Source organism: Hibiscus syriacus, unplaced genomic scaffold, assembly GCF_006381635.1.
Source record: "Hibiscus syriacus cultivar Baekdansim isolate YM2019G1 unplaced genomic scaffold, ASM638163v2 tig00110122_pilon, whole genome shotgun sequence".
Classification (NCBI taxonomy): domain Eukaryota; kingdom Viridiplantae; phylum Streptophyta; class Magnoliopsida; order Malvales; family Malvaceae; genus Hibiscus; species Hibiscus syriacus.
Genome location: NW_024062598.1, coordinates 448,114 through 465,082, shown reverse-complemented (window position 1 = coordinate 465,082; position 16,969 = coordinate 448,114). Strand labels below are relative to the sequence as shown.

The 16,969-nt window shown below is 33.7% G+C and overlaps 2 protein-coding genes and 1 long non-coding RNA gene across 4 annotated transcripts; 1 reads left to right on the top strand and 2 right to left on the bottom strand.

Annotated features, from left to right (window-relative positions):
- Window positions 1–1,283: 1,283 nt before the first annotated feature.
- LOC120215518 lies at window positions 1,284–1,971 on the bottom strand. The gene is made up of 3 exons (XR_005524964.1): window positions 1,582–1,971; window positions 1,414–1,500; window positions 1,284–1,322 (listed from the first exon to the last, which is right to left on the bottom strand). It is a non-coding gene; the product is annotated as an uncharacterized LOC120215518 (long non-coding RNA).
- Window positions 1,972–3,402: 1,431 nt separating this feature from the next.
- On the top strand, window positions 3,403–5,712 carry LOC120215509 (rac-like GTP-binding protein ARAC11). Of its 2 annotated transcripts, XM_039213179.1 has the most exons (7): window positions 3,403–3,767; window positions 4,158–4,245; window positions 4,336–4,445; window positions 4,546–4,609; window positions 4,946–5,010; window positions 5,120–5,185; window positions 5,260–5,712. In XM_039213179.1, exons 1-7 carry the CDS (start codon window positions 3,669–3,671, stop codon window positions 5,353–5,355), a joined length of 588 nt encoding a protein of 195 aa, XP_039069110.1. In that variant the 5' UTR covers window positions 3,403–3,668; the 3' UTR covers window positions 5,356–5,712. The 2 variants fall into 2 exon arrangements, with proteins under 2 accessions (XP_039069110.1, XP_039069111.1); XM_039213180.1 differs by lacking the exon at window positions 5,120–5,185.
- Window positions 5,713–10,564: 4,852 nt separating this feature from the next.
- LOC120215498 lies at window positions 10,565–11,116 on the bottom strand. Its single transcript, XM_039213169.1, has 2 exons — window positions 10,983–11,116; window positions 10,565–10,874 (listed from the first exon to the last, which is right to left on the bottom strand). The coding sequence occupies exons 1-2, from the start codon at window positions 11,114–11,116 to the stop codon at window positions 10,565–10,567; spliced, it is 444 nt and encodes a 147-aa protein (XP_039069100.1).
- Between the last annotated feature and the right edge of the window lie 5,853 nt (window positions 11,117–16,969).

Sequence of the window (16,969 nt, the reverse complement as noted above, 5' to 3'; positions counted from 1 at the left end):
TATCTTGCTATTTTAATGGCAATTTCCAAGTGGAGGCATTACTTAGAGAGTAAGCCTTTTATTATTAAAATTGATCATGAGCCACTAAAGTATCTTTTGGAGCAGAAACTGACCACTACAATTCAAAAGAAAGGGTTGACTAAATTACTGGGGTTGGACTATACTATTCAATATAGAAGGGGTAAATCTAATACTGTAGCAGATGCTCTGTCAAGGAAATGGGAAGATACTGGTCACTGTCTTGCTATGAGAACTACTTTGCTTATTCCTAGATGGGTACAAGAAGTTGAAACCAGCTATAAGGATGACAAATTGGCTGCTGACTGGATCAAACTATTATCTGACACCTACTGCTGATCCTAATTGGACATTTTCAAAAGGGATACTCAGATTTAAATGCAGAGTTTACATTGGGTCTGCTGGGTCTCTTAGACTCCAAATTCTTAAGTTTTACATGACTCTCCTCATGGAGGTAATTCTAGGACTCAAGCTACTTATCAAAGGATTCCTATTTTTATTGGCCTAGGCTAAAGGCTATGGTGGTCACCTATATAAGATGTTGTACAGTTTGTCAGGAAACTAAGGTTGAGCATATACCTAAACCAGGACTGCTACAACCCCTTCTTATTCCTCAAAAAGCTTAGGAGGTGGTTACTATGGATTTTATTGATGGCTTACCTACTTCACTAAGAAAAACTGTATATTAGTTGTGGTGGATAAGTTCACAAAATACAACCATTTTATGGCATTGTCCCATCCCTACACTGTAGTTGAGGTGGCTAAGCTCTATCTAGATAATGTTTACAAGCTACATGGTCAGCCTAAACTAGCTATTTCAGAAAGAGATAAGACATTCACTAGTCTCTTTTGGAGAGAACTAATGAAGCAGCTTGGCACTACTACACTGTTCAACACAGCTTACCATCCCGAGACTGATGGTCAGACAGAAAGGGTGAATCAATGATTGGAGCAGTATTTAAGGGGCTTATGTTTTTTTTCAACCTAAGCAACGGGCTAAGTGGTTGCCTCATGCAAAGTGGTGGTATAACACTACCTACCACACTACCCTAAAAATTACACCTTTTCAGGCATTGTATGGTTACAAGCCTCCTACTATGGTTTGGCAGACAAACTCTAATGTACAGTCAATTAATGATTTCATGAGAAGCAGAGAGGACATTAGACAATTAGTAAAGCTACAATTGGAGAATGCAAGCAACAGGATGAAACATAAAGCATACAAGAATATAACAGAGAGAGTTTTTACAATCGGGGAGACAGTTTACCTGAAGTTACAACCATATAGACAAACTTCCTTAGCCCTGCGAAAAAATTTAAAGTTAGCAGTAAAATTTTATGGCCCTTACAAAATTATTGAGAAAATTAGGGAAGTTGCATATCGATTGGACTTACCTGAATCATTGCGTTTACATCGAGTCTTTCATGTAAGTCTTTTGAAGTAACACATCGGGCCCTCAACAGTCTCTTCAACGACTCCTCCTACAATGGACGAAGAGGGTCAGATTAGAATAGAACCTTATAAAGTGATGGGCAGAAGAATCATTAACAGACAAAACAAACTTGTTACGCAGTTGTTGGTATGATGGACGAACCTTGATGAATCCAATGATACATGAGAAGATTATACTGTTATGCGAGGGCAGTTTCCAGGCTTTGATCCTTGGGGTCAAGGATCGATTCCAGCGACGGGTATTGTTACAGTAGGTGGAGAAGAGCGTGGAAATGACGAAGGAATTGGGAGAAGAGGAGGTCAAGGGTTAGAGATTGATGATGGAGAATTGGGGATCGAGGGACGAGAGGGGATTGAAATTGGGAATTTAGGGATTACAATAAAAGTAGAGGGAACGATGTATTTACCTTCTGATGTGGAGCATATCAAATACCTGGGTCAAGATGGAGTGGGACAGTCTGAGTTTGCAGTCCAACAAGATAGGAATTAGCCCAAGTTCGGTGTACCTGAAGAGAAAAGATAATATCAGTTTGTTATAGTTGTTATATAGTATTGACAACTGTCATATTTTTAAATTACAATTATAGCCCTGTAACTAAATAAACACTGGCTGAGATGAATTGATTTCTCAAGTAATGAATGAAGTATTTCTTTTCTGAAATCTCTAATTCTCTATTTATTCTTCTCGAATCCTTTTCTATTTCTCTTAACTATAACACTTTCTCTTTTAAACAGGATCAACATACGAACCTATATTGCAATTAAAACATTTTTTTACAAATGTCTCAGGTGCTTATGATATAAATCTAGACAAATAGACACGAATATAAGGTTTCAGACTAAAGAGTCCTTCAAGAGTGTGCCTCCCTCTAGCAGAGTGTATTCCTGGTCAGGGAGTCGTTCACAAAACCCTTATTAGGATGAAACTAAAAAAAAAATGTTATTATCATGAGTTAATTGAGACATATAAAAGATTAACAGAAACATGTAGCAAATTATATAAGCGTAATGAATTAGCAGAGGTGAGTAAAGATCTTTGACCAGTGTGTGTAATCTTGACTTGATTACTATTACTCGTAAACAATGAATTAGTACCGTATACGCCACATCAGAATGACTTCGAGCGATCGTTTGTAATGTGATCGGTGGTGGAACCATTGATTCATGCGGATGCTGGTGTTGTTACGCGTGGGACTAGACTTGAATGTAATTTTATAAATTTGACTAAACTTGAAAATTTTAAATCCTTCTTATTCAAGAAAGATGTCAATATTATAAATACAAATATTTACAAAGAATATTTTAACACCCAATATAAACGGGGTAAGTAAAACTATATCACCTTAAAAAACTCGACTTGAATTAACTTCAAGATGTAATTTTATAAATTTGACTAAACTTGAAAATTTAAAATTTTTTGAGTCGAGTTATAAAATAGAACTCGAATATATTAAAATTTTTAGTAATTAGTATATTGATTTTCAAGTTTGAATCAAGTTCATCAACACTATATTATATATGCATATTACATTCGAAAAAATAAGAAGAAATATATGACTATAAGAGTATAGAAAATCGTTTAAATTGAAATCAAATAGTATCATAATATTATAAATATTTATAACTAAATTTATAAAAAAAATTATAAATTCAACTCGACTTAGAAAAATTCAAATAAACTTTAAATTGTACAATAAAAGTTATTGATTTAAATAATTCAAAAGAATTTAACTCACCCAACTCAGCTAGAGCCCTAAATATAAACATTGAAACGTGGTAAAATTAACATGAAATAATTATAGATTTATACATATTTTTATTTTAATATTAAAAAAATCAATTTTTGATAGGAAAAATTAAAAATCAGTTATATCCGAACATCTGTGGTGCCTATTTTTCTCCTCTCTCTCCTCTCATTTTCGTATTTTTGGTTCACTTTTCCTTGCCCCTCTCCTTCTCCTTTGCCTCTCTTTTCACTTCTCTTCTTACTCTCTAATCAACCTCTTCATTACAGGGTTTGCTTTGCCAAGAGAAACGATGAAACCTTTTAATCTTAGGTTTTGTTTGACGAACACCACAGCGTGACGCAAATTTGAGTAAAAGGGGCCAGATTCTTGGAAAGAAAAGAATTTCAAGATTTGTAGGTAAAAAAAACGTATTCTGGTTTACTTTTTAATTCGTACGACGGCGAAGGAAAATGAGCGCCTCCAAATTCATTAAGTGTGTCACAGTTGGCGATGGCGCCGTCGGCAAGACATGTCTGCTGATTTCTTACACTAGCAATACTTTCCCTACGGTCAGCCTTTAACGCTGTCGCCTTTCCTGTAATTTCGGATCTTTATTGAATGATCACTTCATTTCTTTTCATCTTAAAACGATTTTCCGTTTGGTTCCCAGATAGATAAAAAAACCATGAAAGAACAGTTGTTTCAAATTATTGATGTTGAGCGAGATTTGTTCTATAGTTCTGAAAAATTGCTCTGAAAACTTTGTTGTTTTTGTTAAATCCTATCAGATTGGGGCTAATGCCGTTACAGTGTAGGCTGATCATGTGCTGCGATATCTTTTCTCTGTTAATAGAAATGAATCCCCTCAAAATTAAAATGGAAATTGGGGCTTTAGGTTATTCCGTATACTGGTTTTCTTTATTGATATCTGTTTGTTTTTACAATTGATATGGTAACAGGACTACGTCCCCACAGTTTTCGACAATTTCAGTGCAAATATTGTCGTGGATGGTAGTATCGTCAACATAGGTTTATGGGATACTGCTGGTAACTTGGAAACAGCATCTGCAATTCCTCTTTTTATTAGAAACTTTGAGTTCTTTCTTGAATTACTTTGAAATCATTGCTTTGGAACAGGTCAGGAAGATTACAATAGATTAAGACCGTTGAGCTATCGCGGGGCCGATGTGTTTATCCTTGCATTTTCTCTCATCAGCAAGGCCAGCTATGAAAATGTCGCCAAGAAGGTTTAAAAATTGAATATCTTCTGCATTTATAACATAATTTTGAGTAGTGTGAGATATCTCTGTAATGGCCTGTGAATGCTGATGTTGCTTTTCGTTTCAGTGGATTCCTGAATTGAAGCATTATGCACCTGGTGTTCCGACAATTCTGGTGGGAACTAAGCTTGGTATGATTTTATTTCCATGACAGTATCCTTGTATATGCTTGCGATGCTCATGTTTATTAATTGCAACAGGTCTGATTACCTAATTGATATAATTTTTTTTCTAAAATAAAAATAGTATCCTGTTATACTAATGTTTTTGAAGTATCCATGTCCAACACTCTTATCCTAGAGATAGGTATGGATATGACCTCGAAAATTCCTCTAAATACATGGAAAAAAAGAAGAATCTAATTATGCCCATGTATAACAGTCACACTCGAGTCTGAGTTCGATATCTTTTTGGAAGTTTTTCTATTTCCGAAATCTTGTCATCTTTTCTACTATTTGATGTTGCAGATCTCCGGGATGACGAGCAATACTTTATAGACCATCCTGCTGCAACACCCATATCTACAGCTCAGGTACTTGTTTACACATCATCATCATCACCGTCACCATCGTTATTATTATTATTCAAAGAATTTGTTCCTATTGTTTTAAATATTGGTCTTGCATCACTTCTTTATGAAGGGAGAGGAGATGAAGAAACAGATAGGGGCTCCTGCCTACATCGAGTGTAGTTCAAAAACACAGCAGGTTCAATATACTCTACATATTCTTCATAAATTGTGGTAAGGCCCTTTATTTCTGATGGAATCTTACTTATGCAGAATGTGAAGGCAGTCTTTGATGCAGCCATTAAGGTAGTACTCCAGCCTCCAAAGCAAAATAAGAATAAATCAAATGGTATTTGCTCGGTATTGTGATCAATGGAAGATTCAACTCCGACATTGCTGAATCGAACTGCCAGCTGCATTTCTCTATCACTGTCACCCTTTTGAAGCAGCAGAAGCCATCATGTATAGTCCGAAGTCTTGACTAATTTCCATGATAGCTTCAGGTGGTTTGTTTTCTGTTTTACTATCTTCTTGTCCATGATATGTCAAATTGGCAAGCATTTCATGTTAACATTCATGCCTCATTTGTTTATGTTTAAGCATCCACTCGTAGTATAAACTGGATGCGAGGGAGATCCTAATAAGAAATAGCCATGTTCTTGCATGATGTTTAATTCTAAGCAATTTGATTAAATGATATTGCATTGTTGAATATTGAGGCCACAAGTTAAAGAATTTGATTAAGTTAATGCGTTATTTTCTATGTTTCAAGATTCTGCTTGACTTCTGTTTGATTTCCTGCTATTGGCATTAACCAAGCAGAAGCAGCCTATTTGTTTCATATGATGGATTAAAATCGGAGGGGATGAATTACAAAATAAGAAAGATATTATGAATCTGATTTATTTGATTAACAAATTTTACATTTTTAATTGCTTTCTATCCTTCATGCCAATCAAAAGCTTAAGATTCTGTTAAGATTTTCTGCTAAATGATTTTGGATTTATATTTGATATTGTATTAAATATAAATTTAGCAAAATAACACAAATATCTCCAACGTTCGTACAAATGGTCATTTTATATCAATTTTTAACATTTTACACCTAACATTTTATTTTTTGGTGAAAACAAATCCTATAGAATGAAAATCGTTAATTGATTAACGATCGCCATATGACATGATATATATCGCATCATTATTTTTTATGACATGATACATACCATATCACTATAACACATATCATATCATCATTTTAATAATATGACTCATATCACGTAATCACTTTTAGTGATTTGACATATATCACATCATCACTTTGGATGATATGATATATATTACGTCATTAATTGAATAAATATAAAAATATCATATCAACAACATGAGTTGATTTTTAATCAACTTACTATTTTTATCCAACATGATTTATTTTGGCTAAAAATTGAAACGTTAAAAATATTGGTTACTCAGCTGTATTTAACCTACACGTGAAATGAGCACACATTAAGTATTACATAGCGAGGCATGACTAATCACAAGTAAAGTTCTAATCACAAGTTATTAGATTATACTTCTCATTCCAAAGAATCTTTAAATACCATAAGTAAGTATATAATTTATATCACTGATGCTTTTAACCTCATTTTTCAAACATTACTTCCATCTATAAATTCAATTGGAATTTCATACAAACAATATGATTTCCTTATCATTTTAGCACAAAGAGTGCCCTATCTGGAAATTCATACACTTAGTATGACTCCCTTACCATTTTAGTATACAAAGTGCCCTATCTGGAAATTCATACACATAGTATGATTTCCTTACCATTTTAGCACACAAAGTGCCCTATCTAAAAATTCACACCCTTTGTATGATTTTCTTACCATTTTAGCACACAAAGTGCCCTTCGGTAAATCACTATACACACGTCAATAAATCATACTATCATGACTACTATAGTATATACATACATAATTAAATGCACTCACCTGGCTCCCCTTGCTTAGATATCCAAAATGAGAAGATAATTATTCCGGAGCTTGGGCCTTGCCTTTCGACTTACTCGACTCAGGAGCTTGTTTAGGATCTATTTCACATTCATTAAAGACATGCATAATGCCAATTGTTAGTATGTTTCCTAACAATTATAACTTAACATTAATCAAAATATTTATTATCAACTTCCTATAACATTATCATCCCTAACTTAACATTTCCAGCCCTTAGGTATTGATACCCCTACTTATGGTATCGATACTACCCTATTAGGGTATCGATACCCCCTTCATGTATCAATACCAAAATTAGCTTCTAATTAACCTGGTATCGATACCCTCATCATGGTATCGATACCCCTAAGCTATGGTACTGATACCCACTCTAGGTATCGATACTCAAATTAGATTCAAAATTTACTGGTATTGATACCCTTACCATAGTATTGATACCTCATTGCTTGGGTACCGATAATGGTTGAATCAGTATCGATACCTCTTATGTAATTTAGCATAATTCTTACTTAGGGTATCGGTACTGTTCCATAGGGTACCGATACCCCTACCCAGATTTTCCAGTTTTCCACTTGAAAATTACTCATCTTTGGGAAAGTTTCATCTCCTTTACCCCTAACAATACCATATAACACTTCTCTACTTAACCTTACTAACTTTACTTCGTTTACTTTCTTAGATCATCTAAAACCATTCAAGAACATTCTATTCTAAGAATCAAACCAATTTTTCTAATATGTTTTTAATCAAAACCAGGGCTTCTATTATCTTATATATCTCTTTGACAAGTCAAATTTACCAATAAAATATCCATAAACATTCCTATTTAAACATATCCCCTTTTATCCTTCCATAAGCTTCTAGTATACTCAATGCATCAAAACCCCAACAAAAACAAAGGAGTAAACTAATAAATTGAAAACTCTCCTTTGAGCTATGGAGGAAAATTAAGCACATGAAGAAGAAGAAGAAATGGAGTTGACCAAGTTTTTCTCCCATTTTTCCCTACCCTACTCTATACTTTAATACCTTAAAATAATGAATTTAAAATTCATCTAATTCCTATTTGACTAAAATGCCCCTTTATTCCTCCATTACTATAATTTAGCTTTAATTATTATTCCCAAATCATTCTTATATTTTATAAATTACTCAAATAAATTCTAAAATCTTAAATCCTTTCAATAAAGTCCCTAATTCAACATTTTGGGCATTACAATTATCCCCCTTAATAAAATTCATCCCCAAATTTTAAAGAAATACCTGAAGCAAAGAGATATGAGAACTGCTTTTTCATATCCTCCTCTCTCTCCCAGGTAGCCTCTTCTACCTTATGGTTCTGCCAATGTACTTTGACTAACGGAATCCTTTTATTACGTAATTCCTTATTTTATTTCACCAAAATCCGTACCAGTTATTCTTCATACGTCAAATCTGGTTGGATTTCTATTTCTTCAGGAGTGATAATATGTGAGGGATATGATATGTACCTCATAAGCATCGATACATGGAAAAAATTATGGATCTTGTCCATATCCAGAGGCAGAGCTAATTGATAAGCCACAGGTCCAATCATTTTCAATATCTCACATGGTCCAATAAACCTCGAACTTAGTTTTCCTTTTCGCCCAAATCGTAATACCTTCTTCCAAGGCGTTACTTTTAAAAATACTTTATCTCCCTCCTGGTATTCTATTTCTTTTATTTTTAAATCCGTATAAGATTTCTGTCGATCTGAGGCTATCTTTAGATTACTCTGAATAATCTTTACTTTATCTTCCATAACTTTCATCAAATCTGGACCAACCAATTCCTAATCTTTCAATTCAAACCAATTTAAGGGTGTTTTGTATTTTCTCCCATATAGAGCTTTATACGGGGCCATCTTAATATTGGATTGATAACTATTATTATACGCAAATTTTGCTAAAGGCATATATCTTTCCCAAGATCCCTTAAATTCAATCACACATGCCCTAAGCATATCCTCCAGTATCTGAATAGATCTATCTGACTAACCATCTGTTTGAGAATGAAAAACTATACTAAAATTCAATCGAGTACCCAATGCTTCATGCAAAGACTTCCAAAATCTTGAAGTAAACATAGGGTCTTGATCGGACACTATCTAAATCAGAACTCTGTGAAGTCTAACTATCTCTTTTATATATAGCTTTGCATACTTATTCATTGGGTAGTCTACTCGAACCGTAATGAAATGAGCTGTTTTGGTCAATCTGTCTACAATTACTCAGATCGAGTTCTTTTTACCCGGTGATAACGGTATCCCTGAAACAAAATCCATCGTGACTCGCTCCCACTTCCACTCAGGAATAGATATAGGCTGCAGTAACTCGTATGTCACTTGATGCTAAACTTTCACTTACTGACATGTCAAACATTTGGCAACATTGGTTTTAACTTTAATTCGACAATCACATCACCATCTCCATCCACGGACATATGTGCGTCCAAAGCCCTCAAAGCTGCAAACGTTTTGCGGCTGAGTGCATCTGCTACCACATTAGCTTTTCCCGGATGGTAGTCGATAATCAAATCATAATCTTTCAAAAGCTCTATCCATCTTCTTTGCCTTAAATTCAGCTCTTTTTGAGTCAGCAAATATTTTAGACTTTTATGATCTGTGTAAACATGGCAACGCTCACCGTACAAATAATGTCTCCAGATTTTTAAAGCAAACACCACTGCAGCTAATTCTAAATCATGCGTCAGGTAATTTCGCTCGTGAGTCTTCAATTGTCTGGAGGCATAAGCCACAACCTTCCCTTCTTGCATCAGCACACAACCCAACCCATTATAGGAGGCATCACTATACACAACATATTCTTTACCTGACTAAGGTTGCACAAGCACTGGAGCCTCAGTTACAATTCTCTTTAGCCTCGCAAAGCTTTATTGGCACTTCTCAGTCCAAACAAATGGCACATCCTTTCACAAAAGCCTAGTTAGTGGTAGAGATAACATTGAAAAATTCTTCACAAACCGTCTGTAATAACCCACAAGACCTAAGAAACTCTGAACTTTCGTAATATTCTTGGGAGATTGCCAATCTATTATGGCTTGAATCTACTTGGGGTCCACTTTAATACCTTCTACCGATACTATATGACCAAGAAAGGAAATCTCATACAACCAAAACTCGCATTTGGACAATTTAGCATATAACTTATTGTCACAAAGTATCTGAAGGACCACTCGAAGATGAGCATCATGATCCTCCTTTGACTTAGAATATACCAGGATATCATCTATAAACACTACCACAAACTGATCCAAGTATGGTTGGAAAATTCTATTCATTAAATCCATAAATGTAGTAGGAGCATTTGTTAATCCAAACGACATTACTACAAATTCGTAATGTTCGTACCGAGTTCGAAAAGATATCTTGGAAATATCCTCATTTTTTTATCATTAACTGATGGTACCCTGACCTCAGATCTATCTTAGAGAACACTAATGTGCCTTTCAATTGGCCAAATAGATCATTAATCCTCAGAAGAGGATACTTGTTCTTTATTGTTAACTTATTCATTTGATTATAGTCAATACAAAGCAACATAGACATGTCTTTCTTTTTCACAAATAGCACCGGAGCTCCCCATAGAGACACTGGGTCGGATAAATCCTTTCTCGAGTAATTCTTGCAATTGAGCCTTTAGTTCCCTTAACTCCGTTGGAGACATCCGATACGGAGCCATATAAACAGGTTCAATACTCGGATAAACCTCTATTCTAAAATCAACTTCAAGACATGGAGGTAAACCCAATAACTCATCAGGAAAAACTTCTGAAAACTCCATAACTGTGGGAATATTATGCAGTCGCACACCCGATAATCGAGTGTCTATCACGCTAGCAAGAAAAGCAACACATCATTTTTACATCATTTTCTTTGTGGTCATAGCTGATATCACATTTGACATGGGCTGTGACTTACCCCTATCACCACAATTTCAGAACCTTCTACATCCTTTAAGAATAATCGATTCTGACGATAATCTACCCAAGATGATTTCGAACTCATCAAAGGGCAACTCCATCAAATTTGCTAAGAATACTACCCCTTGAACCTTAATTGGACATTTCCTACACATCTTAGTTACCCTTGCACTTTGACCCATAGGATTTATCGCTATCATTTCACTATCAATTGGTTCTAAAGGAATTCCTCTAACTCTAATCAGTTTGGTACTAATGTATGAATGTGAAGAACCAAGATCTACTAGAACAAAAATATGCTCATCAAAAAGGTGAAATGTACGTGTTATGATCTTCGGATTATTCCGATCATCATTATTCTTAATATTATATATTCGAGCTACTCCCTGAGTCTCTTATCTTTGACAGCCTCAGATTGACCACCATATATTCCTCTCCCTCTGCTTTTATTAGGTGATACTACTGATCTCTCAGATTGTACTGATTTGCCACCATATTTCTACGGGCAATTTTGAGCAAAGTGGCCCTCTTCACCACAATTAAAATAACCACCAGAAATCAACCTACACATTCCTCCGTGTAACTTGTCGCATATATGATAACGAGGTTTCTCTCCATGAGCTCTAGCCGAGCTAGCAGCATAGGATTGGGATGGCTTAGTTTTTCGTAAAGCTACAGAATGATCATTTTTAATGGTGAATTAAGACCCTAAGCCCTTGCCCCTTTTTGCATACTGAACATATGAAGACGTTCCAATTCTTTTTCCCATCTGCATACTCTGTTCTCCCGCTAGAGTCTCCTCTTGAGCCCTTTCAATCTCCTTTGCTCTATTTATTACTTCTTGTAGGCTAGACAGATTTAATGCCAACATCATTTCCTTTTGCTTCAGCCTCAAACACTCAATGAACCAATCTCGATGAGCTTTATCATTTGGAACAACTTCTATAGCATAACGGTTGAGTTTATTAAATTCGGCCTCATATTCATGCACAACGCGATCTCCTTGTTTTAAGCTAAAAAACCTCAGTAACATTGACCTCATGAACTACTCCCCAATATACTTATTTTTGAACACCTCTTGGAAGAACTTCTAGTTCACCTGCTCAGGAACCGCATACATCGTCGTGTTTGTCCACCATACCCAAGCCGATCCTCTGAGTAAAGAAACAACTCCACCCAGTTTCTCATGATCAGAGAACTGCAAACTTTCCAACATTTCATTAACGTCATTAAACCATAAGTCAGTATCGGGCATTCACTTTCTTATCCCCTAAACTCAGGAGCACCCAAACTTCTTAACTCCTTTGGGATTAACATTCGCGGTACTAGAGGAACAGGGGAGGCGGAGGAGGTTGAAATTGTGTTAGAATATCTTCAAGAGCTTGCATAAAAGTTCTGAATTCTGGAACAAGAATGACCTGAGGTGTCGGTGCACTGGCATTGTCAGATGGAATCAGATGTTCGTTATTTTCTTCGTAGCTCTCACTACCCGATTCATCTCTACTCTCTTACTCAGCCGCTCTTCTTGAGTTTGTAGAATCAAACATCTATCATATCATTCATAAAATAGTAATTATGTTAGAAAGGATAGACATCTTTCATATTCATTCTATACCCTATCAGTAACCTTGACAATCTTAGTGGCATGTAAACTTTTTTTTATATAAAATTACACTTGATTCAGTCGAGAATCGACTAAACCTATAGCTCTGATACCAATAAATGTAACACCCATCTCCCATATACCCATACGTATACGAGGCACATATGTCACATTACTAATATTAATGTTCCCAATAAGAAAACACATAAAATTTTGTTTCATTTTTATAAAAACATTTAACTTACTGAAAACAAAACATATCTTAACTTAAATAAACAAAAAAAGAGATGTTTAAACACTTCATCACTTTACAACTGTTTAATCTAAATATTTATCAGAGTGTTTTTACTAAATCATATTGCATGCCAACTAAAATATAACAAAAAGTAGACAAGTATGTCATACGATTATTGATGAGGCAACTCTAACTGGATGTCCAAAAGATCTCCTTACTTAGTTGTATTTAACCTACACGTGAAATGAGCACACGTTAAGTATTACATAGTGAGGTATGACTAATCACAAGTAAAGTTCTAATCACAAGTTATTAGATTATACTTCTCATTCCAAAGAATCTTTAAATACCATAAACAAGTCTATAATTTGTATCACTGATGCTTTTAACCTCAATTTTCAAACATTACTACCATCTATAAATTCAATTGGAATTTCATACAAACAATAAGATTTCCTTATCATTTTAGCACATAGAATGCCCTATCTAGAAATTCATACACTTAGTATGATTTCCTTACCATTTTAGCATACAAAGCGCCCTATCTGGAAATTCATACACATAGTATGATTTCCTTACCATTTTATCACACAAAGTGCCCTATCTGGAAATTCATACCCTTTGTATGATTTCCTTACCATTTTATCACACAAAGTGCCCTATTTGGAAAACCATTTTAGCACACAAAGTGCCCTTTGGTAAATCACTATACATACATCAATAAATCATACTATCATGACTACTATAGTATATATATATATACATCATTAAATGCACTCACCTGGCTCGCCTTACTTAGATATCTAAAATGAGAAGATAATTATTCCGGTGCTGGGGCCTTGCCTTTCGACTTACTTGACTCAGGATCTTTTTGTGATCTATTTCACATTCATTAATGACATGCATAATGTTAATTGCTAGTATGTTTCCTAACAATTATAACTTAACATTAATCAAAATATTTATTATCAACTTCCTATAACATTATCAGCCCTAACTTAACATTTCCAGCCCTTAGGTATCGATACCCCTACTTATGGTATCGATACTACCCTATTAGGGTATCGATACCCCTGCATGTATCAATACCAAAATTAGCTTCGAATTAACCTAGTATCGATACCTTCATCATGGTATCGATACCCCTAAGCTATGGTATCGATAACCCCTCTAGGTATCGATACCCAAATTAGATTCAAAATTTACTGGTATCAATACCCTTACCATGGTATCGATACCTCATTGCTTGGGTACCGATACTGGTTCAATCAGTATCAATACCTCTTATGTAATTTAGCCTAATTCTTGCTTAGGGTATCGATACTGTTCCATAGGGTACCGATACCCCTACCCAGATTTTCCAGTTTTCCACTCAAAAATTACTCATCTTTGGGCAATTTTTATATCCTTTACCCCTAACAATACCATATAACACTTCTCTACTTAACCTTACTAACTTTTCTTCATTTAGACTCTTAGATCATCTAAAACCGTTCAAGAACATTCTATTCTAAGAATCAAACCACTTTTTCTAATATGTTTTCAATCAAAACCAAGGCTTATAATCTCTTATATATCGCTTTGACAAGTCAAATTTACCAATGAACATCCATAAACATTCCTATTTAAACATATCCCTCAAAAACCCATTTTGTTCAATCTCTAATATTTCCTTCATAACTTTGTTTTGATCCCCTTTTATCCTTCCATAAGCTTCTAGTATACTCAATGCATCAAAACCCGAACAAAAACAAATGAGTAAACTAATAAATTGAAAACTCACCTTTGAGCTATGGAGGAAAATTAAGCACGGGAAGAAGAAGAAGAAATGGAGTTGACCAAGTTTTTCTCCCCTTTTTCCCGACTCTATACTTTAATACCTTAAAAGAATGAATTTAAAATTCATCTAATTCCCATTTGACTAAAATGCCCCTTATTCCTCCATTACTACAATTTAACTTTAATTATTACCAAATCATTCTTATCTTTTATAAATTACTAAAATAATTTCTAAAATCTTAAATCCTTTCAATAAAGGCCCTAATTCAACATTTTAGGGCATTACAGATCGAGCACAAACGTGAATATTTTTGAAGGGTGAGTCGAAAAGTGTCATTTCCTATATGAGTTTGGCTTGAATAATTCATGGTTAAGTTTAGCGGGATAAATTGTTGATTAAAGATTGAGACATGAGAACTTGAGGACATGAATTAGTGTGGATAAAATCAATATAAAGTATGAAATTATATATTTAATCGTCATAAATTATTTTGAATAAAATTTAAAGGTAATTTACAATTTACAAAGTTAGGAGTATTCAAAAAGCCAATTTTGGTATATGCGTACCAATACGACCATGTAGATGTACCAATACGCTTACATATTATGAAATTCCAGTGAGTTTCAACGGTACCGATATGTGCTATGTATAGATACAATCATATTGAATGCACATGTATGATAGCTTTGTGTACTGGTATCGATACAATGAGGGAAAAATATACTAGTTGGGAATAAGTATTTGTGTTTCAATTGTTTGATCAACTTCAATTTCGATTATTCGATCAACTCAACAAAAACTTTAAAAATCAATATATATGGGAAAAACATTGTAATGTTTGAGTATTTTTTTGGTCCTTAATCATTTTTTCGGAATCAACACACATTATGCTGAATTAAATGCTATAATTTCAAAAAAAAAATTATTAGCTGAAGTTTACATTCTTAAACAAAAAATATATCATAACAAAGAATAATAACCATAATACTCAATTGTATGTCATGTTTTGAAAATTCCAATACACCACCATTATTCACCATTGAAGAAACTACATTAAAAATCCTTAACTTCTTAATCATGTATATACAATTTATGACAAATGAAAATATCAACTACATTGTGGTTTCTTGTGACAAGTTTTGCCAAAATTCTTAGTTGTTCAACTCCCATTTGTTGCGTCTACACAATAAATATATCACATTAATCAATATCACACAATAGCTATATGAAACTACATGGTATACTTTACCGTGAAAATAATATTTGACAATAACTTTTGTTATCGACTTCTATATACTTCAATATGTACATGCCACAATCATCTCTGAATCTGATATAAAATAAAATAATTTATTTAAAAATAAATTCACAGACAAATCAATAGTAACTTATATTTTAAATGCAAATTACGTACAAATGTGGCTGCTTCGGTAATTCAAGAAAATGGATTGAAAATTTTGCAACATCTTTAAATAATTTACCCAAATGAGCATGACCCTCATACATAAGTGGAGCTTTAATCAACTGTTATAATAAGTCAAAACAAAATTAAAAAATTTATAGTTAAAAATTACACAAATTCTATTAGTTCTTATAAATGAATAAAGAACTAACAATATTTTTTGTAATGTTTTTACCCATTTCATTGACGCCAAGAGAGTTCAAAACATAATTATGTCACTCCAAAACATCAACTAATAAAAACCAATGATTGTCTTCTTCATCATGTAAAGGCACATATACCTGCTAAATCATATGAGTTAAAAATCACTGTCAACTACATACAAGCAAAGAACAAAATATAAATATACATGTTCAACATTACTATTATCAATATGTATAAAGTTCTCTATCCATTGAGTATAAAACTTAAAAATGCAATTATTTGTTTCTCGCCTTATGAGCATGTGTGAAATATTCGGTATGGATATTTTAAGAAAAACATTAAATTTGAAAATGTCATGAAATCATAAACTAAAAATAATGTGATCCCTAGCCCATAAATTATTTTCCACCTAAAATGACTGAGGCATATATAACTTCTTTCACATATGCTCTTCTCTCAAGTGCAAATCATGCACATAGAGATCGATAAACTATTAAATATTTAAAAAATACAAATACTTGTATTAATAACAAACAAAATAATAAATATTGATCATGTAAAATATTTAATAATTTAATCTATGATACCCAATTAGATAACTATTTTTTTTTGAAAAATAGTACTAGCATTAGCAACATCCAAATGATTATTCTTGGTCATGTAAAGAGTGTTGGATGTATCATTTAAAGTAGAAACATTCGTACAAATTCTACGTTCTTCATGCGTTAAGAACTCAGAATATTGCTTGTACGCATCACTTATCATACTAGTTTTTCTGGAAGTT

What these genes read in the sequence shown, in the direction of transcription:
- LOC120215509 (XM_039213179.1), top strand. Translation starts at nt 3,669, where the DNA reads ATGAGCGCCTCCAAATTCATTAAGTGTGTCACAGTTGGCGATGGCGCC. An exon ending in CTAGCAATACTTTCCCTACG is followed by an intron (nt 3,768 to 4,157) that starts GTCAGCCTTTAA and finishes ATATGGTAACAG; the next exon opens with GACTACGTCCCCACAGTTTT. An exon ending in CACCCATATCTACAGCTCAG is followed by an intron (nt 5,011 to 5,119) that starts GTACTTGTTTAC and finishes TTCTTTATGAAG; the next exon opens with GGAGAGGAGATGAAGAAACA.
- LOC120215498 (XM_039213169.1), bottom strand. Translation starts at nt 11,116, where the DNA reads ATGTGTAGGAAATGTCCAATTAAGGTTCAAGGGGTAGTATTCTTAGCA. An exon ending in ATTCTTAAAGGATGTAGAAG is followed by an intron (nt 10,875 to 10,982) that starts GTTCTGAAATTG and finishes TTTTCTTGCTAG; the next exon opens with CGTGATAGACACTCGATTAT.